The following is a 25557-nucleotide window of genomic DNA, read 5'->3' as shown; positions in this document are numbered from 1 at the left end:
CGTCAGTGAGGAGATATCCAAATATTCAGTATCCTAATCCAGAAAGTAGCACGTGGCATGTAGTCTGACCTCTTGACTCTCTTAAATTTTCAGTCTCTCCATGAAAACTTGTGGCAAGGCAGTATGCCTCTGTCCTATAAAATTACACTTTCTTCATTTGTTTAATTAAAATATAAACAAAACCTGTTGTCACTTTAAAATTTGAATCTAGCCTTATGCTCAGTGAGTTCTTTAGAGAGAAAATGAAAACGCGTTTCAACACCTAATTGCCCATTTTAAAGAGTTTTCCAACGACAGGACAAAACCTGAAAGCTTTTTTCTAATATATGTAACCAAATCCTCAGCATCCTGAGGAAGGAGCAGAAGCTAGCTCTACCAATAAAACCTTTCCTGACTCTGTATCTGCTTTCTGTTTACTCCTGATGTTTATGGCCATAATACAACCCTAATACCCTCAAATTGTCTTTGTATTTGTTTCTGAGCCAAAGACACACTCTCATGAGGAAATAGCATCCAGAGAGAATCCATGTCGAGAGACCTGGGAATTCTGATACCATTAGCAACAAAACAACCAGGAACTGTCTGGAACCAGGCCCAAACCTAAACTTCATTGTCCCTCGCTTACAAATAGAACATTGCTTACCCTGTGGCTTCCTGTGGGAGTACAGATGGGCTGCCAGCTCATGGCTGCAATTCCTTTCATATCTATTCATGTCAGGCAAGCGACCCTCTCTTTCATTAGAGATTTATTTGCTTCCATGTAATTTGGTTTATTTTAGAAAGAAAACCATGTACTGGGGTTTGTCTTCAAGAGAAAAACCAGGAGTACAGACCTAAAGGGGTTATTGTTGGCATTTCCTGCCAAGCTAATAGTGATTTCTGTATGCCTTTAATAAACATAAGTCCCCAGTCATCATCGATGGTTAGCCACATGGAGCGGTCACATGGCTGAGCCTTTCCTAGTACCTCAGGCTCTGACAAGCTCCTGAGAACCCGTGACTAGTGCTCTCATGATGAAACTGCTGTTTTCAGAACCACGGCTCCTCTCAAATTCATCTTAGGCAGTCTCGGCTTCCAAAAGAGTCATTTATTCACAATTTTTAAAAAAATTTTAAAACATACATATTTCCCTCCTGGAGAAGACAGGAAGGTGGGACCGGACTGATACCCTAGGGCGTTCGCCTTTCGATTCCCAGCATCCCATATGGTCCCCTGAGCACCGCCAGGAGTAATTCCTGAGTGCATGAGCCAGGAATAACCTCAGTGCATTGTCAGGTGTGACCCAAAAAGAAAAGAGAGAGAGAGAGAGAGAGAGAGAGAGAGAGAGAGAGAGAGAGAGAGAGAGAGAGAAGACATAAAAAGTTGCAGAGGATATCTAACTTAGCTAAGCCCCTAAGGAAAGTCTGTGACCTAGGCAATAAAAACCACGCCCAACAGAGAGGCTGGGTAGTCATGGAGGAGGCTGAGCTGCAGAGCTGGGCCGTGTGGTGGACCCCACAGGACTCTTTCGAGATGGAGCGCTGACCCAGAGACTTCCTTTCCCAGCTTACTTACTACGTAGGCTTATCACAGCTCAGAGAATTAAGTAAAACAAGAATATCAAGGGTCCCCAAAATACACACACACACACACACACACACACACACACACACACACACACAATGGGTGCCTTGTAGGGGTGTTACTACTATCATACTTCTCCATTATAATTTCTTTCAATAAAAAGTCGAAATGAAAAATTTTAGGTCATCTCTACTTAACCGTATTCCAAATACATTGGGCTTACATTAACTGAGCTAAATAGCTGAGCCACATTCGAACCAAGGACATCCAGTCTGGCAGAAAGCACTTCGCCGAAATGTCTGGTACACAGTGGCAAACAGTAGCTTTTATCACTAAGAAAACTCGAAATATTATCAAATTTCTACAAATTACAGTTAATGCTTTCTGGGGAAAGGAATGTCATTCCGAAGGGAAAAAACACAGCCTAACAGAACTTATTCAGGGGGGAAATGTGTTTGACTTTGAGCAATACTTTATAGAATAGAAGGTGCATATTTCCTTGAAATGTTTTATTACGCATGTATGTGCCTTTATATTTTCTATTGCTGATGAAGTATTCAAGTAGTCACACAAAATCCGATTAGATTGCAAGCCAGTTTCCTGGAATACGTTTTATTACAATGAACTAAATATCTTGCTTTCCATATCAATAAAAGAAAATTATCAAACACATACACTGAGTGCTTAGCAGGAAGTTATGTGTACGGAGATTGTACTGATTTTTTGAAAACTTGTGGTATTTGTTCTTTTCTCTCTCTCTTTTTTTAAATTTTGGGAATCAAACCCATGGCTGTGCCTATATAAGGGAAGTTCACACTCTACCACTACGCCACATCCCAAGCCACAGACCCTGGTATCTACTTCTCCTTAATCAAGTAAAACTTCTGTATTAGACATAATAAATGTTATTCTTTGAAATTCAAACCTTTAAATATTCTCATATTGCTGTTGTTCTTCATCCCAACATGCCCCAAACCTCCTTTCCCCCAACCCAACCCCGCTCTTTAGGCTCCGTAATTTACAAAACTGTTAATAAAAGAATTTCATTCAATGTTCGAACTCCAAACCCGTCAGCAACCCTAATTTCCTTTCAACATGCTATTTCTGATTACATAAACAGCAGAGACACATTCTATAACAGAGGCACAAAGAATTCGATTACTCTATGCTATTATCAGAGATAATGATATTATTTCTGGTGCACTGCCCTCCAGATGGTGACTTCAACACTTACTACGTAACTTACAGAGAAATTATTTTACCTCAATTTTCTCATGCTTAAAATAAAGACAACAAAAGTACCTCCCTCACAGTAGAGATGAGCATTGAGTTTATACACAAGACGCATTTACAATAATACCAGCGGCACAATGATAAATTATTAGTATCAGTACTTTAAATTTTCATACTTTTTGGTCACTACGATTGTAAGATACACCCAGCAGAGTAGGTGGAACCCAGGCCTCACAGACAAAGCATATGCTTGACCTGATTCCTGGTCCTATTTTCATGCTTTTATTATTATTGTTATTATTTTTTGCTTATTTTTGGGTCACACCTAGCGATGCACAGGGGTCACTCCTGGCTCATGTACTCAGGAATTACTCCTGGAAGTGCTCAGGAGACCAAAGATTATTTCGCTTTAGCTTGGGTTTTTTTTGTGTGTGTTTGTTTTTGTTGTTTTTTTTTTTTTTTTGCTTTTTGGGTCACACCCAGTGATGCTCAGGGGTTACTCCTGGCTCTGTGCTCAAAGTTACTCCTGGCGGTGCTTGGGAGAACCATATAAGATGCAAGGGATTGAACTTGGGTCGGCCTCATGCAAGGCAAATACCTTCTCCACTCTACTTTCGCTCCGGCCCTATTTTCACACTTTAAAAAAAATTTAGTGTCACAGTGTACATGTGGTTTTTTATACTTGGAAGTCACAGCATCTTTTACATAAATAAATATGTGGATGCTCCGCTTTGAAAGATTAATTTCATAACTATTATGTATTAGGGGGAAGGGGAGTTTGGAGCTATAGCCAGTGGTGTTCGAGAGGCCATGATGCACTGGGGATCTAACTGGGGCCAGCCACATGCAAGGCAAGCACCTTAACCACTAGACGATATCTCTCAGGCACTATTATCTTAGTGCTGCACATCTACTTTATTTCCACATTTCCCTCTATTTTAAAAAGAAAATACTATTCAATGCTATCGATTTCAAATTTGCCTGAGGGACAGCTTGCAGGGCTGGAGTGCTTGCTTGTGTGCAAGAGACCTGGGGTGGCAGGAGTAGACGAGATTAGTACCAGGAGTTTTGCTCCATGGCTTGGAGGCCAGCCACACATTCTAGGGGAAAAGGCAGCTCAGATAGAGAAGGGAGCACCAAATTAAGGCTGTTGGGAGGATCCTCCCAGGATGGGAGAAGCATGCTGAAAGTAGACTATAGGCCGAACATGATTGCCACTCAATGCCTCTTTTGCAAACCACAACACCCAAAAGGAGAGAGAGAACAAAAGGGAATGCCCTGCCACAGAGGCAGGGTGGGATGGGGGGGATGGGGGCTGGGAGGGATACTGGGACCCGTGGTGGTGGAAAATGGGCACTGGGGGAGGGATGGGTGTTTGATCATTGTACAATTGAAACCCAAGCACAAAAACGTGTAAATCTACAGCTGTACCTCATGGTGTTTCACTAACAAAGATTTAAAAAAAATATGTAAATGATGGAGAATGGGCACTGGTGGAGGGATGGGTACTGGATCATTGTAGAACTGAAACCCAAGCACAAAAATTTGTAAGTCTACAACTGTACCTCATGGTGTTTCACTAACAAAAATTAAGAGAGGGAGAGAGAGAGAGAGAGAGAGAGAGAGAGAGAGAAAGAGAGAGAGAGAGAGAGAGACCTGGGATGGAACCCAGCCCCACATGGTACCCAGCCACCAGCACTACCAGAAGCACTCTTGAGCACTGATCTGGGAGTAGTTCCTAAGCACCACCAGGCATATCCTCCACCAATGTTTTAATGTACAAGCAAAAATTGTCTATGAAAATACATAGTTAAAATACACAGTTGAATTCAATAAACTCTAACTTCAAAGCATATGCTTGACTTCAGATGTGTGATACTCTGCATGCAGGAGGCTTGGTTTTGACCCCTGGCTCCACGACTTCCCAGAGCAGCACCAGGAGCAACCCCCGAGCACCAAGCCAAGTACAGCCCCTGAACCACACCAGATGAGTTTCCCCCACTCAATCCTCTGTCAAAAATTGTTTTAAAAATCTTATATCAGGTAAGAAGAAATTTTGAAGAGGGTAGCAAGGAGGGGTGAGGGATGAAGGTGAGGGTGGCAATATTAGGGTGCCCTCTGAAGTACAAACCACATATGCAAAGCTGAAATGGAAAAAAATCCCCTTGAAGCCCCTTCAACCAACCCTCAAGTATGTTCCTTAAAAATCCAGTCCTGCAGGCTACTTCCAGGCAGAGAAATGGATCACGGGCAAGATTCAGGGACAGCTCAGGGCTTTCCAATCCCGACAGGTAGCTGGGTCATAAAAAAATAAAATAAAATAAAATAAAATAAAATAAAAAATAAAAAGGCTGGTTTCTAGAATAAATCCCTATCGGGATTTTACCTAAATTGAAATTGGCAAGAGATGAATGGTGAGTAGACCACCTTTAACCTCTGTAGCTTATTACACTATTCGTCATGGCATTGAGTTTAAAGGCCAACCTGGCAGCATGCATCAATGTAAAAATCAAGGTTCCATTTACTTGCCTATAATGAGGGAGATCATCACCAGGATAGATCCTGAGGACAGATGCTAGGAAGGGGTATGAAGTCAGATTATTTCTCTGGATATGAAATTCATGAAATACAGCTTTAAAGCTATAGCTAGGCTATAACTCTCTTAACACACACACACACACACACACACAAAACCATATAACATCACATTATACCAGCAAAATGTTCCATTAAGAACCCGAAGAAAGGGGCTAGAGCGATAGGTCAGCAGGTAGGGCATTTGCCTTGCACGCAGCCGACCCAGGTTCGATTCCCAGCATCCCATATGGTCCCCTGAGCACTGTCAGGGGTAATTCCTGAGTGCAGAGCCAGGAGTAACCACTGTATATTGCCGGGAGTGACCCAAAAAACAAAACAAACAAAAAAAAGAACCTGAAGAAAGTAGGTTGTACCTGCTTTTTGCTATTTTCCTGCTGATTTACACTAAACATGGTACCACCCTGTATGCAGTTCAATTTAAATGACACCTTCCCTATTTATATTAAATCTTATGCGTTTCAATAATAATAATAATGCATGTACAAATGCTTTAAAATGTACAAAGTAGGGGCCAGAGAGATAATACAATAGGTTTTCCTTGCATGTGGGAAACCCGGGTTTGATACCCAGCACTACTTTTGGTCCCCCGAGCCCAACCAGGAATAATCCCTGAGCACAGAGAATGAGTTATCCCTAAGCACAGACAAGTGCAGCCTACCCCTTCACAATAAAATATACTAAATGGGGGCTGGAGCAATAGCACAATGGGTGTGACCCAAAATGAAAACACACACACACACACACATATATATATATATATATATATATATATACATATATATTAAACAGTACACATATAATGCTATTGTTTTAAAAATCTTATATCAGGTAAGAAGAAATTTTGAAGAGGGTAGCAAGGAGGAGTGAGGGATGAAGGTGGGGGTGGCAATATTAGGGTGCCCTCTGAAGTACAAACCACATATGCAAGCTGAAACGGAAAAAAAAATCCCCTTGAAGCCCCTTCAACCAACCCTCAAGTATGTTCCTTGAAAATCCAGCCCTGCAGGCTACTAAGGCTATTATCTGTGTACTGTTTAGTATATAGTCAAACTTTTTTTTTTCTTTCAATGCTCAGGGGTTACTCCTGGCTCTGCACTCAGGAATTATTCCTGGCAGTGCTTGGAGGACCATATGGGATGGCAGGGATTGAACCCAGATCAGCTGCATGCAAGGCAAACGCTCTACCCACTGTACTATCATTCCGGCCCCAAAAGTCAGTCTAACTTTTCAGATGTTACTTTCCATTCCAAATAACAACTCAAGTTATACAACATGCGATTAATATGATGGCATTCCTTGCTATCAAATATTATTATTAAGCAGACTTCTTTAGTAATATTTCTTGGTGCTTATGCTGCTTTCTAAGAGAAAAGACATGCAATCTAGGCAAATCTCTACATCTGATCAACGAAGGTAGATTTTAAGGAAGTTACTACACTTAGGACTGTTTTTTCCATTCAGTTTGAAGATATAAAAATGATTTCGGGGGATGGCAGGTGGAAAGGGTTTTACTCCGGATGCCACAGATTCAAATCTGAAGAGCCCTGGAAAACATATGCCCCTTGATTACAAGAAAAAACTTGAGTATGTTTCCAATCAGACAGATTTGGGAATGGAAATTATAGCTCACATTTGCAAGTATGCAGGCAGACAGCAGTTTGCCTAAACTGGCAAGGACAGAAGTGGGCTGGAGAAGGACGCAAGAAAGCAAATTGGCCGAAGAAAGGTAACTAAAAATCAACAGCAGCTTTTCGCATTCCTGAAAAAGGTCTCTGAGGTCAAAAAAAAAATTCCATAACCTTTTATAACCGGCTTCTATTGTGATTTTGAATTCCTTTGGGAAATCACAGTCTCCATGATGTGGATCACACTTCCATCAATTCATTCATCCTCTATCATTTACTGCCGACTCTGTGTTTCTGCCACAAAGCTAAGTAAATTACACTCTCTGTGTCCAAGGGGGCTGAATCTATTCTTGCTAGAAGTTCACAATTATCCAAGGAACCACACCATCGTTGAGGGGCTTGCTGAAAAATTTTCCTATGCTTCCTATTAAGGTATCCTCTAGACATTTGCTTCCCCAATCCAGGTCACGGAAGAAAAGTTACTCAAACATTCAATTTGTGAAATCATTTCATGACAATTTTCAAGTCCATCTGCATTCAAGTACGTTACCCAAATTATTACCAATTCTCATGGCACTGAGAGTATCCCACCCGCACGGCAAAGCTCTGGCAAGCTCCGCATGGTGTATTCGATATGCCAAAAACAGTAACAACAAGGCTCACAATGGAGATGTTACTGATGCCAGCTCGAGCAAATCGATGAACAATGGGAGGACAGTGCTACAGTTCTATCATGGCACTAAGCTCTCCCTAAAACCACTGAGTATAAATCGGAAAGGAGCCAGAGTGGCTGCCCCTGCCTCCAAGTTTTCAAATAATTCAACAATGGGATGAGTCACAGAACTGCTTTCTTCACAGAGACCTTCAGCAGTGAGTGCAATCACTGTTTTACACCCCGTTACTACCCCAGAATAGCAAAATACCATTCTTAATTAGTTGACTGACTTCTAAATAAAAACGGTGATAAACTCTTTGGTACTTGGTTAAGAAAATAATTATGCTGGTAATTTGATTCAGTGGAATCTCTATTTGTACAGTTCCTCTTTAAGCCAATAGATGAGCTCTGCCCAGAGAACATACGTGGCCAAGATACTGAGATGTGTTACGTGAATCACTGCCATGAAATACTGCCTACATAAAAGCAGAAATACAACTCAGTTGAATCTACTCCAAAAAGCTGACTTTTACATCCCTTTCCAATGATAAATTGAAGTTATTTGCCCTAACCTAGATGTAGATAATAATGACATATTTCTATCTAAAATGAATGTGCTGAAATCCAAAGAACAAAGCTGGATATTTTTTAGTCCACAAGAATAAAACTCTTAAATGAAACCTGGTATTAGGCTTTTTGGCAGCAGCTATTCTACCTCTGAGTAGGGAGGATTAATAAATGTGTACCTGCACATGTAGATACAGAAAAATCAGGTGAATATGGAGGCACTGGGAAGGGGGGGACAAGCTTCCCCTGCCCTTGTTGACCCTAGGAAACCCCTATCCACTGCCTAAAAATGCACTAAAAGTCAGAGCTCACATATATGTCATGTGGAGAACCTATTCTGAGGCAGATTTCTAGATCCTACATCCCTGACTCTTTATTTTTGAAACTACTTAAAATAATTTTTATTTAATTGAATATTTACAAAGTTATTGACAGTTGAGTTGTAGGTATATAATATTCCAGCACCAATCCCACCACCAGTGACAATTTCCCTTCCTTTCTTTCCCCACACTGCCATCCTGACAGGCACATTTTAAAGTTTAGTGGTAATAGTTTGGATCTTACATTGTCAGTGTTGTTGTGTCTATGCTTTGGATATACAGTCATACCACACCCCCATACTACAAGTATTTCCCGAGGTCCCTGACTTCCTGTTCACCCATTACATCCCTTTCTCATCTTTTTTCTTCCCCCCTTTATTTTCTTTTTCATCCTTCTCGCCGTACTCTGGGCTCAAGGATAATCTAGGTATCCCCCCTTTAAAGCACTGCATTTCCACATCTAGTTATTCTATATGCCACAGCTAAGTGAGATCATCCTGTCTTTTTCCTCCTCCTGGCTTACTTCACTAAACAGAATATCTTTCAGTTCCATCCAGATACAGCAAATCACATGATTCCATCATTCTCTGCAGCTGCATAAGCATTCCAGAGATATATCCTTGATTCTTAATTCAGAAAGTTTTAGTCCTCTGGGAAAAGTACAGAATTTTTAACAAGAATTCCTACTTTACGTGACTCTTAGACCACACTCTAGAAACACTAAGGGTTCCTCACAAAAATTAAGACCGAAAAAAATTACGAAGTGTTTTAATTAAGAAAATACTCTAATGTAAATTTGCTAATATTATCAAATTTCCTACACAAGTTGGGAGTAAACATAGAGGACTCCTAACTTGGACTTCACTTAGTTAATTGGAGTGACAAAATACCTTCATTTATATTCTCATGAAGTAAGGAAAAAATCTGAACTTTCCCTATAAGATTTTTGTTCTGCTAAAACAGCAATCACTTGAAAGTATTAATCACTTGAAAGCAAGAAAAAATGTCTAAATTCATGAGATAGTTTTATATCGAGTGTTTGGATTAAAACTTGTTTATATTTCTGGAATGGTCCACAACGAGTGTAAAACATAAGATTCTTGAAAACCTGACATGGCTAAAACTTACTCCAAAATAGTCAACCTATAACTCTATCAGCTGATATCAACCTTCTGTTGCCTTGGAAAACTTTCCTGGGTACGATCACAAACATAGATGCTACTGGCCTAACCAGAACAAGCCTTGGACAAAATTGTCAAGGCAAAAAACTAACTCCAGCCACCACTTCTGACTTCCTAATGGACAAGGCAATCCTTGTTCTTCCCAGACAACGTTTGACCAAACATCTTTTAGAGGTATACCTAAGAAGAACCCTTCAGTTAAGAGAGAAAGAGAGAACTCAGATAAATAGCCAGGAATCGCCCACCCACACAACGCCTTGACCGGTCAAGTCCTTGGGCCTCATCTCCACTCCTCTTTGGTCTCCTATTCTTCTGGCCACACACAGACTCTGACAGATCAAGGAGAATTCAGTCCCTTGACCCTGGCCTTTTCTCTAAATCCTCACCTTCCTCCTGGCCTCGGTTCCTTCGGGTTAGTTGGTAACCTCATCAAGATTTCTGGGTCCTGGACTGGAGCAATAGCACAGCAGATAGGGCATTTGCCTTGCATGTGGCAGACTTGGATTCAATTCCCAGCACCCAAGATGGTCCCCGGAGCACCACCAGGAGTAATTCCTGAGCGCAGGGCCAAGAATAACCCTAGTGCATCGCCAGTGTGACCCCAAAAGCAAAAAAAAAAAAAATTCTGGGTCCTGACGGCACCTTACCATACCCAAGTCTGCTTTCTTCGAGGCTGCAGACTCCAGCACTGAGTGTTTCTCCAACAAAGATATCACAGCCACGCCAATGGATATCACCACCTTCTCCTGGACTCCAGCCATGTGTGGTCCTTACACCACTTATCCCTGCAAGGTTCCAGAGCAAAGCTTGGGTGGGTGGTGGGAGAGCACAGGGATTAAGTGGGCTGGCTCTAGCATCCCAAACACCCGCCTTCGCTCTATCATTGGTCTTTATAAAACTAACTTCTAATCCATAATACAGGGGTAACTGTAACTATCTCCTAGGATCACACAAGGATTAAATGGCATCTATTTAGTTTAGAATAATGCCTAACACAGTACACGGCCCGTTATTGATAAGAGTTCAAAAATAAGCATATTCAGTATCACTCTCTCCAAAGAGAGATACATGTTTTGGTCATTCAGAACTTCCCCCCCAAAACCTCTTATCACCTGTCTTCAAGTTACCCTCTATCCATGTCATCCTCCTAACATCAGCAATTAATTTTAATACACGTTCACTCTGTATGCTACCACTTTCAACCTTTTGCAACTAACTAAAACCTCCACCTGGCCTTGGATCCCGCCTGCCTGGACATTACTCTGATAACCATTGTATAATTGAAACCCAAGCACAAAATATGTAAGTCTACAACTGTACCTCATGGTGTCTCACTAATAAAAATTAAAAAAAAAAATTCTGTCCTCCTTAGCCAACCTTCTAGAAAGTGCAGACTCTACAATGTCTGCTTCCACACATCCCACCCCCTCCCTCTAAGAACAGCATTTCCTCCCAATGCCCAGAGACCCACACAATGCTGGCAGTGGTCTCACAAGTCTTTCAAGTCATTTAATCTTGTAGACACTTCTTGGTCCTCCTCCTGAGCCTCGCTGCCTCTCCTAAAATAGTTGGCTCTTTACTGGCAGCTTCATGCTCCCCTTCCCTGGGTTTCTCCCTTCTATTCACCAGCTCTTAATGTCCTTTGACTCCTCAGTGGACAGCGCTCCTCCACCTGCTCTTTGGACTCAAGACTTTTCAACCATTACAAAATATCCTCAATCTCATGGGCCCCGGAGTTTTGACTAGTTTTACTGTTACAGTTTTACTGCCACCAACACTATCACCTTGCTTCACCCTGACTTCAACCTTGTCCCTCTTCGTATGCATCTGTGGGCATTTCGGAATCCACAGGGCCCAAACACACCTTGTGGTTTTCGACCAACCTAAGCCAGCAAATGGGCACCAGGTTTATTCCACCATCCAGGACAGAAACCCTGAATTAACCGAGACTTTTCCTTCTCAGGACAGTTTACAGGCAGAAACGACCAGCATGGCTGTTTGGAAAGGTGACTGGAGAGAAGGGTCTTTGCAAAGGAGCAGAACAATAGGCAGAACGGAACCTACGGCAATGGGGCAGGGGTCTTCACAGAAGCCTGAGGATGTGCACACAGAAGGTAAACGCCGGATCAGCAAGTACTTTCTTGGTGAACAGTGAGGGTACAGAAGATAGCTTGAGAGGTCTGTCCTAGCGATGAAGACCTCTGGTGTGAAGTGGAATTCTCAGTGTACTGACTTCATTACTGCTTTCCTCTCTGAATAACTGAACAAGGCCAGTCACAGAAATCTTGAGTTCTACCCAACCCCTCAATGTGCCATACCTAGTGAGGTTACAGGCTACTCCTTGCTCTGTGTTCGGATATCACTCCTGGAAGAATTCAGGGGATTTTATGGGGTGCCAGGAATCAAACCAGAGTAGGCTGCAAGCAAGGCACGTGCATTGCCTGCTGTTCTCTCTCTCTCTCTCTCTCTCTCTCTCTCTCTCTCTCTCTCTCTCTCTCTCTCTCTCTCCCCTCTCTCTCTCCTCTCCCTCTCCCTCTCTCTCCCTCCCTCCCTCTCCCCGCCCCATCCCTTAGCTAACAACTGTTAGAAATGGGGTACCTGCCCAAACCTGGCCAACAAGATTTGTGAGAAGACTGATAAGGCATTTGTAAAACCATTTGCCTCTTAGCAAAGGGGAGGTTCTTCTCCTGTGTGGTTGCAGAGCCTGAAAATGCTGCAGATGTCTGACCAGTAACTGCCCGAGAGCCTGCCCATTCACAGCGGAGGGCAGAGCTACAAGCAGCAGAGAGAGACGGTGCTGGAGGCTCCTATTCCCCCTATGAAGCTTGTGCTGACCCTGCGTCCTCCTTGGAATTGTGCAGTTTCCAAGATCAGACAGGATAAGGTGTATTCAGGGAGGTACGGCTGTACACCGTGTACTGTTTCTCAGGACAGTGAGTGTCCGCATTGTTCATTTTAAAAATAGAAGGGGCAGCAGGGATGTCTGATTTAGGAAGCACTGAGTTAAATACAGTTAAACGGAGATGAAGAGATAAGAGAGTAAGGCATTTGCCTTGCACACTGCTGGCCAATTTGATCCCTATTATCACATATGGTCCCCTAAACACCTCTAGGAGTAATCCCTGAGCACAGCAGAGTATAGCCCATACACCCCCAAGTATATTATATATATATATATATATATATGATTTTCTACTGTAGAATTTCTCAGAATCCCAATAACATACCTTGCAAAGCTTCAAAAACTGAGTGTTTCAAAGTCATATGATTACCAAACCAACTTCATATCCTTCCCTTCCCTTTCGTTGTTTTCGCGGTACATTTATTTTTGACTTTGACTTATTGGGGTTTTGTTTTGTCTTGTTTTGAGATCATGCCTGACAATGTTAGTCGCTCCTCCTAGTGTGGTGCTCAAGAGACAGCCTCAGAGTGCTTGGGAGACCCTGTGGTGTCAGGAAATGAACCCGGGACTCCAGCACACAAATCTTGGGCTCCCACCTTTTGAACAATCTTACCAGTCCCTCTGCAGGGCATTTAAAAGCATCTCCCACAACATACTATTTGGATCCCAGTTTAGAAAGCTGAGTTTTACCTGAAGAGATGGAGAGTACATGACCAGCTATTGGATCAAAGCACAGTGACGACAGTAACAGAGGCAGAAAAGAAGAGCTCTGGGATTCCAGAGGGAACAACGCCATTCTATGAGGTCATTTCTCAGAGTAGTAGATAGATCTCACATTCCATGCCAACTCCAAGCAGCCCTTCGTGGCTACCTGGAATGCTGTACTGGAAAGGATTCTGAGTCCAAATTCAGCAAAAAAAAAAAAAATAAAATAAAAATAAAATAAAATCCCTTATTAAAACCAAATGGCAGAGCATTATCCTAAACAAGTATGTCCTGCTTTAGACATATAGAATATTTACAAATATAGGTTGTAGAATATTTAAAAATAGGTTATGTATTCCTCAAGACAACTCATTTTTTCCAGTTCTATCTCCAGAGAAGGTCAAGAAACTCTCGTCAAACCCACACCAACAGCTTTCCTAACATCCAGGATGAGTCACTTGTTTCTTGGTGTCTGTGATTTTCAGTGCTGAAAACAACACAGCTTGGTAAAAGCAAACAGAACAGGTGAAGTTCCAATAATCGGAGCTGGGACTGGCTGTGACACCAAGTTATGATGCCCTGCTCTCTATGACCATTCAGCCCCACTCCGCATTTCTTTTGTATTATTTTCTGAATTTGCACTTTAAATTTTAAATTAAAAGTTCAATTTTTATTAAAAGTTCAACTTTTTTTTTTTTTTTTTGCTTTTTGGGTCACACCCGGCGATGCACAGCGGTTTCTCCTGGCTCTGCACTCAGGAGTTACTCCTGGCAGTGCTCGGGGGACCATATGGGATGCTGGGTATTGAAGCCGGGTCGGCTGCATGCAAGGCAAATGCCCTACCCACTGTGCTATCTCTCCAGCCCCTCAACTTGTAAATTAAAAATTCATTTAAGCCTTCTTCAGGGACCTGAGGACATAGTTCAGCAGGAAAGCACTTGTATGTATGAGGCCCTGGATTTAATACACGCCCCCCCCCCCCCCCCACACACACACACCTCTTCCCCCTGGAGATAAAAATAACTCCTACAAGCAAAATCTTTTTTAAAATTTTTTTATTTTGTTTTGGAGTCACACCTGGCAATGCTCAGGGCTTACTCCTAGCTCTGTGCTCAGGAATCACTTCTGGTGGTGCTGGGGGATCACATGGGATGCCAGGAATCAAACGGGGTCAGCCACATACCAGGCAAGCACCTTGCCTACTGCACTATCACTCTGGTCTCCCTTCTTTAAGAGTTCTGTGGCCTTACCCAGTGGTGCTCAGGAGTTGACTCCAAGCTCTATGCCCATCCAGGACGAGAGACAGAACCTGGGCGTCCCACATGCAAAGCATGCGCACCTCATTGAGCAGTTTGGTCCTCAAAATATTTCACAAGGGGCTGGAGCTATAGCACAGTGGGTAGGGTGTTTGCCTTGCACGCGGCCAACCTGGGTTCGATTCCCAACATCCCATAAGGTCCCCCAAGCACCGCCAGGAGTGACGAGGGCCTCCTGAGTGCAGAGCCAGGAGTAACCCGTGTGCATCACCGGGTATAACCTAATCACTTATCACTTAATCACTTAATCCCCGTTATTCATCGATTTATTCGAGCGGGTGCCAGTAACGTCTCCATTCATCCCGGTTGCGTGCTAGCGTAGCCCAATGGTATCTGTTCGTTTTAGGAACATGTAGAGCCTCAAACCGATCATTTAGGGTCTTGACGAAGAAGTCTGACCATCTTATAGGTGGGCGTCCACGTGATCTTTTGATGTCTCGTGGAATCCAATCAGTAATGGCTCTAGTCCAGCGGTTGTCTGTAAACCTCATTACATGTCCAGCCCATCTGATTTTTGATGTCTTGGCAAATGAGACAGCGTCTCTGATTCTTGAGCGTTGACGAAGATCAGAACTCCGGATTCTATCTCTCATTTGAGTGAATCGTGATATTCCAAGCATAGTTCTTTCGATTCCTCTTTGAGAGACCCGAATAGTGTTCTCATCCTGTTTTCGTAGGGTCCAGGTCTCTGAGGCATATGTTAATGCAGGAAGAATAGTGGAATCAAAGAGATGTGCTCGTAGTTGGAGGTTCTTTGTCCTTTTAGTTATTTCTTCAATGCTCTTGAAGGCATTCCAAGCCGCTCTCTTCCTCCTGCGTAACTCAGGTGCCAGGTCATTCATCATGTTGATTTCTCGACCTAAGTATATATAACTGTTGCATTCGGAGATGGTGGTTCCGTTGAGAGCGAATGGAGCGTCAGGAACAAGGCTGTTTCTCATAAACATTGTCTTCGTAAGATTCAGCTGTAGTCCAACCTTTCCACACTCACGGTCAAAGTCCGCAAGCATTTGTGCTGCTTGGCTGATGTTTGGTGTTATTAGAACGATGTCATCAGCAAAGCGGAGGTGGTGTAGTTGCCGACCATCTATCTTCACTCCCATGTTTTCCCATTCTAGTCGTCGCATGATGTTCTCGAGGGTGGCACTGAAGAGTTTTGGTGAAATGGTATCACCCTGCCGAACCCCTCTCTTGATATGGATGATTACTTCTTTGTAGAATGGTGAGATCTTGGTAGTGAATCCGCAATAGAGCTCACGAAGGATCCTGATGTATTGAGTTTGTACGCCCTGATTGGCTAGGGCTTCCATGACCGCTTCCGTCTCAACAGAATCAAAGGCCTTCTTTAAATCAATGAACGTTAGACAGAGCGGCATCTTGAACTCCCGAGATACCTCAATAGCCTGGCAAGCTATCCGTGATCTATGCCAAATAGACCAAATTGATATGCCAAATCCAGTAATAAATGGATCTCATTCCCCTAATAACCTAATACGCAAAAAAAAAAAATTACAAATATGGTAACTCATTTCCAAGTGCTCTCAAATTGTTTCAAATTACCCTGGATTTTTCTTCCAGGGAGCTTTCTAAGCACTGTTCAGGAGGGAGGGGGATGGGAGGGAAGGGGGGAACATTCCCAGCAATACTCAACAAACTGAGCCTGCAGAAGAGGGAGGCAGCTGGGAGGTCATGCCATCATCCAAGGGGAACAGAAGGGCGACCGGAACCAGGAAGGAGACATGGTGAGGAAGTAGATGGAAGCCAGACACTTAGGAGACACTCAAGAGGTAAGAAGCCTGCCTGCCCCTGAGGAACTGCCTATGGGGAAGGAAGAGAAGGAGACATGAGGAACTAAGGCATTCAGAGTAAAGCATGCGCTGGGGCGGGGTTTCCGGATAAGGACAACAGAAGAGGACCGGGTAACTTGCAGGTCATCCGCCATGCAGCAATGGTTACTGGTGGAGCACGGAAGGGTGACACTGCCTTAGGAGTGAGAGACTACACAGGAGAAGAACTCAGGAATACCCCAACCACAACTCTGAAAAGACATGTCCAAATCTTCTAAACGCTGAGTGAAACAATGCAAAAATCAGATGGAACAAGGTAAAATTAACTGCATCAGGAAAAACTGTCTCCAGAACACTGAAACTGTTCTTGTTTAACAAGAGGGGCAGCCTTAATTTGCATAGGAGGAAGAGGGCTTAGGGAGACTGTGAGTGTAGGTGTGTGTGTGTGTGTGAGTGTGTGTGTGGTCTGTGTGTCTTTGTGTGTCTGTGTGTGTATGTCTGTGTGTTTGCAAGGTTCTAGATGAGAGAAAGTTTTAAGGTTGCATAAGAAAGCCTGTGTGCCAGGTAGAAGGAGGAAGCACAGAGAAAAGGAAAGGAAGGTTCTTCACAGAGGAAAATGGGCACAAGCTCCTATAGGAACGTAGGGGAAATCTTGACACAAGCATGCCTGAGTGACAGAAACCAAACTCGACGCTCCCCCTTTCTTTAAAAGCACATAATGTGGTATTGGCTCAGCAGAAGAAAAAAAAAAGGACCAAGAATTCCTGGACAGTCACCTTCGAGGGAGTGAGGCAATATGTATGAGCCCAACAAGAAACAGGCTTTCTCACAGGCAGTGGCTGGCAGCAGAGAAGCCCCTCTTCAACTGTGTGTGCAGGCACCAGGAATGGAAAAACAGAAGCGTGTTCTTCAGAAATACCGCACAGCCTGTGGACTCAAAAGACGGGGGCAGAGGGAGGCAGGAGCCGAGGAACCAGATGATCCGGCATGAGCAGACAAGCACACACACCGATAAAAACATTAGTCATGGCTCTGAGCGCAAATGCTCAGACAGGTGGGGGAGAACTCCAGGAGAGACTACTGGTAAAGTTTTATCCTATTTTCTAGGAGGTACATCTACACTAATCTAAGACAGTTCGGCAAATAGATCCTTGCAGGAGGTCTCAACAACTTCCTGTGACATTCCTACTTCCCCCTTGGTGGTGCTTTAACTTGGAGTTACCATATGTACTTTTCTTTCTCTAGACCATGACTTTCTATGGATGGAAAATCCTAGGCCAGCTAGCAAACCAACCAGGCCTGGCTGGTGCCTCCAGTAACTGACAAACATGGGTTGTCATGGCAACACAATGAAGACACCCCCAAACATTCCTAACTCAACCTCTCCAGGCAGCACCTGACCAGAGAAGCCCACCAAAGCACAAATGAAAGCACAAATGAAAGCACAACTCTTCCTGGAAAACGCCACGGTATTTGGTGAAACTCTGTAAGCACACAGCCCAGGCCTAATGCAGGGTTTGAAAACTAACAACGTGAACCCAAGCCCTAAGCCCACAGGGCATGTGTGAGTGCCCTAAAGAAAAAGGGCTGCCTCGGGGCCAGAGTGATAGCACAGCGGGTAGGGCGTTTGCCTTGCACCTGGCTGACCCGGGTTTGATCCCTGGCATCCCTTATGGTCCCCTGAGCACTGCCAGGAGTAATTCCTGAGTGCAAAGCCAGACTTTCTGGGAAAGTCAACAGAAAGTGAAGGATAAGGCACATATCCTGCCCAAGCCCATGTGCCCACATGGCTGAGCATATGTGGTGCCCGAACACATGTGTCGCCCACATCTCCCCTCTTGAGATGTGTCCGTTCATGCTTTCATGTCTAATGCTGGGATGTGTGTAGAGGCTCTCACCACCCTTGGAGAAGCCTGGGTTCTCTCTTGAGAATGTTACTCTCCACTCTCCCCCACTTTCTCTTTCTCCTTCTCTTCAAAAATCTCCAAATAAAATCTGTTTTACGAAAGAAAGAAAGAAAGAAAGGAAGGAAGGAAGGAAGGAAGGAAGGAAGGAAGAAAGAAAATGAAGGATAAGAATATAAGCACCACACGGTCTCCTGAGCACCAAGCTGGAAATAGTCCCTGAACACTGCTGGGTGTGACTCCCAAATAAGAGTCTAACAACAACAACAACGACAACAACAAAGTTCCAATTTTATAATTTTTCTTTCAAAAGCAAAATTTAAGTGTTTCTTAAACCTATAAGCTTGTATGCCAGTTTTTCTGAGAGCCTCCCCCAGACACGGTTCACTTTCTAAAGCCTGAATCCTGAGGCCTGAACTTGCTGAATAACCTTTTTAGCACAATTGTGTGCACCACTCCAGGCACTCAGACATTTTCAGGAAACTAGGGCACTTCCTGCCTCCAAATTCTGTGGCTGGGAAATGAAACCGAAGTTATTTTTTTAGAAGGCGGCATTTAATTACTAAGGAGGCATTTAATTACTAAGGTGATCCCAGAGCATGCACCCCAAACAAAAGCAGCTGAAGATGAAAGAATTAGAACTTAACCTCCAGAGACCAGAGAGACAGTACAGTGTGTCAGGCGCTCGCCTTGCTGATAGCTGATCCGGGTTCAATCCCCAGCATCCTGAGCCCTGCTGGAGTGATCTTTGAATGTAGAGCTAGGAGTAAATCCTAAGCATCACCGAGTTTGGTGCAAAAAAAAAAAAAAAAAAAAACAGAAGGGAAAAAAAGAAACAAGGGATAGTAACCTCCAGAAATGATGAAAACTCAGGTTCCCAAGAACTGACAGTTTGGAAGAAACTTCAGTCTTAACATCTGCGAATAAACAGTGGGACCCTTTGTCTTGGAGCTGAATTTATTGTTTAAAGAGAAGGTTAGGAGGCTGGAGAGACAGTGCAGGACCTAAGACACATGCCAACACGCCGATCCAGGCTCAATCCCCAACATGGCGTATGGTCTCAGAGCACAGTCAGGGGTCGCAGCTGATCACTGACTGGTGGATGTTTTTATCACAGACAAAAAAATGGACTGCAAAACACTCAAAATGATTCATGAACCTATAATTATTAATGTCAGTAGTAGAGCGAGAGGAGAGCAGGCGGGACACTTGCCTAGCACGCAGACGACCAGGGTTCCATCCCCCGGCATCCCGTATGACCCTTTAAGTACCACCAGGAGTGATTCCTGCATGCAGAGCCAGGAGTAACCCGAGCATTGCGGAGTGTGGCCCAAACAACAACAACAACAACAACAAAAACCACAATAAATGTAATGTCAAAGAAAAATCTCACTCTTGAATTTGTCTCTATTCACACAGCTTCATTTTTAATCAACTCCCAAATGTTTTTGGAGCACTGTGCTTGTTTTTATTGTTTCTGTTCAAGTTTTGAAATTACACGTTGCTTCCTTTAAACAGAATTTCCGAATTCACTTATACATGTTCTTGATTTCTTAAGAAGGATGTGCTCAGTTTGATTAGCTTTTGTTTGCTCTAGACTAGAAAGTGTGCCTCTTTCCCCTTTGAAGTCTCTATGCATATACAATTTTCATGTTTACTAACCTGAAGAAATACTTTCTTTGCAATACACAAATAGCAAATACACACACAGATATAAATCATTTTGATTTTATGACTATCACTGTTTCTATATCAAATAATCACAGGTATCAATTTCTTTTTGAATGCATGTTTGTATTCATCAATGTATAATGACTATCTAAAAGAAAAAAAACTATTAAAATTGAGGTAAGAGAACTAGTACAGAGGGTGAGGCACTTGCCTTGCATGCGGCTAACCTGGATTCTATCCCCAGCACCACATATAAGTCCCCAGAGCCCACCAGGAGTGACCCCTGAACACAGAACCAGGAGTAAGCCTTGAGCACCACTGGGTGTGGGCTGGAGCGATAGCACAGCGGTAGGGCGTTTGCCTTGCACGCAGCCAACAAACATGGCCGACCCGAGTTCGATTCCTCCGCCCCTCTCGAGAGCCCGGCAAGCTACCGAGAGTATTCGATATGCCAGACACAGTAACAACAAAGTCTCCAATGGAGACGTTACTGGGCCCGCTCGAGCAAATCGATGATCAACGGGAGGGCCCAGAAAACAACAACAAAAAAATACCAGCAAGAAGGAATCTAAAAGGATCAACTATTAACATGACTGCCAATAGAAAAGGGAGAATTTTTTTCACTCTATTTTAAATAAGTTTTTTGAAAAATGTGATTTTTTAAAATTTTCTAAGCAAAAAAAATATGGAAAATTTTCATAGTTTGAGTTGAAAGTAAAATAATTCTTGCACTACCAGTAAAGTCAGATCCTATAATTTAATGGGTTTTCAAAAAGTCATCTTCCTCAAAAACATTCTTTCCTCTATGCAGTTAGAAGGCCAACAAATATTCCGAAGATGCCACATGTACTATGTAGTTACTATTAAATCATTACAGATTAGTTTAATCGCATTAACATAAACAAGGACACAAAGAGGATGTGTACAGTCTCAAGTCCCGATCCTTTTTCCCTCAAGCAACTAAATGAAGTGTGTTTTACTCAAAGAACACTTGTTATTCGTAAAAAGACTCATTTAGGAATTCTAGAAGTCCTAGCAAGGCCACTGGAGCTCGGGGCTGCTGTGTGAATGTTTCACTGTCTCTTTATACACATCTGCTGGGGGAGACCGTTTTCTCTGTCAGTCCAATCTACTCTGCCTGAGAGGGCAGGGACAGGGCGTATCCTGTTCATCTCAGAACCTTCCTGCCTTGCCAAATCTTGCCAAAGCACTTACAGAACGCAATCGGTGGGGCTCTTAATGACACCTACTGCAAGGGCCCAGCCCTTCTCTAGGAAACTGTGGTTGGAACTGTAAATCCCAAAATGTCCACTGGACACTTAGGTCTGCTTTCAGCCCCAACAATATAATCCATTCATTCAGGCAAAAATCCATCTACTGAGAAACTCCTATGTGGCTGGCACTAGCAACCAGACCAAAAGAAATATTTAACAACATCAAATAGCAGTTAACAGTAAACGCCTATGAGTTAGATTTGATAAGAACTTTTTTAGATTTTTCTTGAACTTTTCTAACTACCTAAACTTTGAAATGTTTTCTTTTCAAAAAAAAAAAAATTGTCTGCGCAAGAGAGGCCCACTTGTTTCCCATACATTGCTAAGCAGCTGTGGATTCACTTGGATCTGTTCTCCAATCCTCAGATATAAATTCCGTATTTATTTCTGAACTTACTGGACACCAAGCAAGAAGGAACTGACAGTGAAATTACTATAATCGACAGAATAATTAAAGCAAACTATTCTTGGGGCCGGGGAGAGGACGCAAAGGACTGGAGCGCATTCTATGGGTGCGGAAGGGGTGATGGGTGCAGTTTGGAGTGCTGAGGTTTTTCTGAACTATGGGTCCACTCTTGCAGGCTCTCTCCTACGACTGCCTTGGTCGGATCATGTACTAGGGTAGAGTCAACTAGCTATAGCCAGTGAATTAATTGGAGGCTTTTGGTGCAGGTGAGTTAACCGCAGATCCGAACTGCACTCTTGACCTAAGAACAGACTCTGACCCCCTGCTCAGCAAAGGCAGGCCAAAGGGTTGCAGCCTCAGGAGCCGGCAGGCCGCACAGCAGACAGCTCCCGGGTGGTGACAAGGCAACAAAGTCCAGATTCTCTAAGGCGCGGCACAGATACTGTCAAGATTAGTTTGGGCCTTCCTGACCTTCCGCAATGGTTTCTCAGTCCTCTGAGCATACGTCACTCAGCCACACCACTGGACAGTCTTTCTACTAGAGAGGAGAATTATTTCTACTACTTTAATCACTAGTGAGGCCCATCTAAGTAAAATCCAAACCTTGACGACCAGAGATGCCCTAAAGATCCACAATCCATTAGAGAAAGGAAGCACTGTTTGGAATCACAGATGAACATCATTTTTTTCTCCTCTTTTTCTTTTTTTTGAATAGCAGTGCGAGGTGCAGAGGGAAGCAATGAGATGCTGAGATCCAATTCTGGGACTTGCACACACTCAACTTAAGCTATCTCTCCTGCCTCCCTCGTTTTCTCCATTAGCGTCAGCAGACACAATGAGCATCTCCAGGCGCAAGTTAACCAAAAGTGCCAGTGGTTATGAATATCGAGGACAGCTAGTAAGTCACACTGCATAGCCTGCAAAGGCTTGACATGAAGCCCCCTTTTCCCTTCTACTTTAAGCTTCTCTATGTTAACAGGATTTGCATTTCCCCCCTCTGGAGAAGGAAGTCAGAAAGAAAATAGGGAAGGGAAGGATAGAAAGATGGACAGTCAGTCGACCAGGGTTGAATATGTCCAGCAAGCACCAGAATTTAAAAAAAAAAATTCTAGGAATGAAAGAGGATTCTTTTCCTCAAGCCGGATCAAAATTTCTGTAGTAAAATTGTTGCTGTGATCCTGAGACACCATTTGGTTTACTACTAAACAGCCTCCCCCGCCACATATGTTAAATGACCCATGTGGTCCAGCTCCTACCCCCACGGAACTGATGGATATTTTATACTACACCACATGCTTATTTATGTTTCCATTCACAAAGGAGGAAGCATTTTTTAAGTTTCAACATAAATTGCTGGGCATGCAGCATGCAAGCTAAAGGCTTGAGAGTGTACCACTCTTATTAAAACTTGATGTGAATGTGGTGTGAATAAAACATAGAATTTGACGCGATTCCCAGGAACGTCTTGGAGTATAAATTCCCTAATGTACTTAATTTCTTAGTCAAGGCAATTAGAAGACCCAGGTTCAAAAAGAATGACCAAGCATCTACTTTTCTTAGATTATGCATCATTGTTTTTATTACCTGAAATCTTCAGGGTGTTTGGTATTAAATGTGCCTCTTCATTTTGTCACCTTTGATATATCCTTATTTTTATAATTCCTGGACTAAACCATCTTTCTCTGATGCTAATTCCAGTTCTATGAACACAGAAGTGCAGGAAAAGTGAAAGGTTTGCGGAAATTGTTTCCTACCAGTCAAGTGGTTCCCCAAACTTGAGTCTTGGGGACACTCAAGAGGTGACCCGCAACCCTATGCCTCTGACACTCGCCCACGCCTCACCTCTCCATCTAAAAATCCAGCCTCTCTTACATGGCTTTTAATCATTATTTTGCTTTTAAAAAATGCAAGAATATATTTTTTAATCCCTAAGCAGGGTTTGTATGTAACCTATGAACTGAACCCCAACTTCCAGGGCGGCACAGACTTGTTAGAAAACACTGCATAAATAATACAGATTTGTCGTCTTACTAGAATATCTTCAGAGAGACAAGGGCAAATTCTTTAAATGCTCAGTACTCGCTATTCATTTTTTAAAAACTGATTTTGTACTTACAACAGAAATTCCTAGTCTTTCATATACTGAGGGGGCCTAACTACCTTGCCACAAGCCTCTGGCCTACAGGGCCTTTGGAACTGCTGAGACTCAGCACAGGGTCGTTTGGGTGAAGAGTGTGATACTTTCAAGCAGATCATGCCCTAAGCAAGTACAAACCCAGGGCAGTAACGACCACCAACAAATATTCTCAAGACTGCTCTCTGGGCCATCTCCCTCACCCCTGAAGGGCTTGGGCAGCTTCAATTTGCCGATAAACTGGGTCCAAGCCGGTGAGCCTCAAGCTGTGATTCAAGTTTCACTTCAAGGGAGAAAGTGAGCTGGCACCAGGAGCAGGGCGCCTCTGAAACGCTCCTCCAGCCGCCGCCCTCATGCCACAGGGTGCCTTTGGGTGCAGATGACGGGTGATTTCTGACACCCCCTCCCTAGCCCCCACCAGCTAACCAGAGCTGCACATCAACGTGGTAGAAGGCAAGTCCACCCGTGGTGGAAGGCTCGGGAGGAAAAAAAAAAAATTTTTTTTTTTATAGTGGAGACCAGCTCGGTGGCAGCCGAAGCCAAGTTCACCTCTCCGGGCCGGAGTTTCCCCCTCCGGCCGCGGATACAAAGTTGCATCCCTCCGAGAGCGGTTAGAAGCTGCTACAAGGGACCAGGAGCGAGCGGTGCTCCCGGCGGAGCATCCCCGAAGACTCGCAATATTTTCCGGCAGCCCAGACTTGGGGGAGTGGACCGGCCAGGCCGGGTCCGAGGCTGGTCGGTGGCAAGCGCCCCCCGAGGGTCCGGGGGCGCCCCTCGCCCCTCCCCCGTCCGGCGCGTTCCAGCCCCCCGCCGCGTCTCCGGGGCGCCCGCGGGGGGCCGGCGAGGACCCGCCGCCGCTGCCCGCGCCCGCCGGCGGCCAGCGGGGCGGGCTGGGTCGGGTCGGGCCGAGGCCGCGGGCGCGCGGGGCGCCCCCGGCTCCGGCAACTCACCGTCTCGGGGCTCGCCAGCCTGCGCCAGGCGGCGGCGAAGTCGGGCGGCGGGGCGCGCCGGCCCCGGCAGAAGAGCGACAGGGCGGCCCCCAGCAGGAAGGCGGCCGCGGCGCAGAGCAGGTAGACGCCGAGCTGCAGCGGGACGGGGCCCGGCCGCGCGCCCCCCGCCGCCGGCCAGCAGGAGGGCAGGAGCAGGACGGCCAGCGCCGCCGCCGCCGCGGGCATCCACCGGCCCGCGCCGCCTGGGCCCCGCGGGCTGGCCGCGGCCTCGGCGGGGGCCCCCGCGCGCCGCCGGCCCCGCGGGTCCCGGGCGCCGCTGCCGCCGGTGGGCTCGGGCTGCATGCTGCTGCCGGGCCGCTACGGGCGGGCGCATCTCCCGGCCCGCGCTGCCTGGGCGCTGGCCCGGACCGTGGCCCCGGCGCGGCGCCGCCCCCGCCGCCGCGCGCCGCTCCCGCCGCCGCCCGGGAGGCCGGGGGGGTCCGCGCTCATGCCCTGGCCCGCCGCCTCCGCGGGAAACGGCCCCAACGGACGCCGCCGCCGCCGCCGCCGCGCCCAGGTGGCCGCCCGGGCAGGGGCGGGCGCTGGCGGGGCCGGGGCCGGGCGCCGGCGGGGGCGGCCCGGGCGGGAGTCGCGCCCGCGGAGTGACAGCTGGGACGTGCGCGCCCGGCCCGCGCGGCCCACCCGCCGCGCCGTGCCGGGCCGGGGGCGGGGGGTCGGGGGGGAGGTCGGGGCGCCCCTCCGCGCCCCCCGATCGAGCCCCGATCTG

The 25557-nt window shown here is 45.1% G+C and overlaps 1 protein-coding gene across 1 annotated transcript in view; it reads right to left on the bottom strand.

Moving 5' to 3' along the window:
- SNX25 (sorting nexin 25) overlaps window positions 1–25060 on the bottom strand; it is a 115796-nt gene extending 90736 nt beyond the window's left edge. Inside the window, exons 1-2 of the mRNA XM_056114001.1 lie at window positions 24803–25060; window positions 11266–11288 (exon numbers count right to left, since the gene is read on the bottom strand). Coding sequence (XP_055969976.1) covers window positions 11266–11288; window positions 24803–25016 — 237 coding nt within the window. The 5' untranslated portion in view covers window positions 25017–25060. The remainder of the gene's footprint in view (window positions 1–11265; window positions 11289–24802) is intronic.
- Between the last annotated feature and the right edge of the window lie 497 nt (window positions 25061–25557).

Source organism: Sorex fumeus, unplaced genomic scaffold (assembly GCF_029834395.1).
Source record: "Sorex fumeus unplaced genomic scaffold, SorFum_2.1 ptg000024l, whole genome shotgun sequence".
In the NCBI taxonomy this organism is placed as follows: domain Eukaryota; kingdom Metazoa; phylum Chordata; class Mammalia; order Eulipotyphla; family Soricidae; genus Sorex; species Sorex fumeus.
This window is presented reverse-complemented; position numbering and strand designations above follow the sequence as displayed.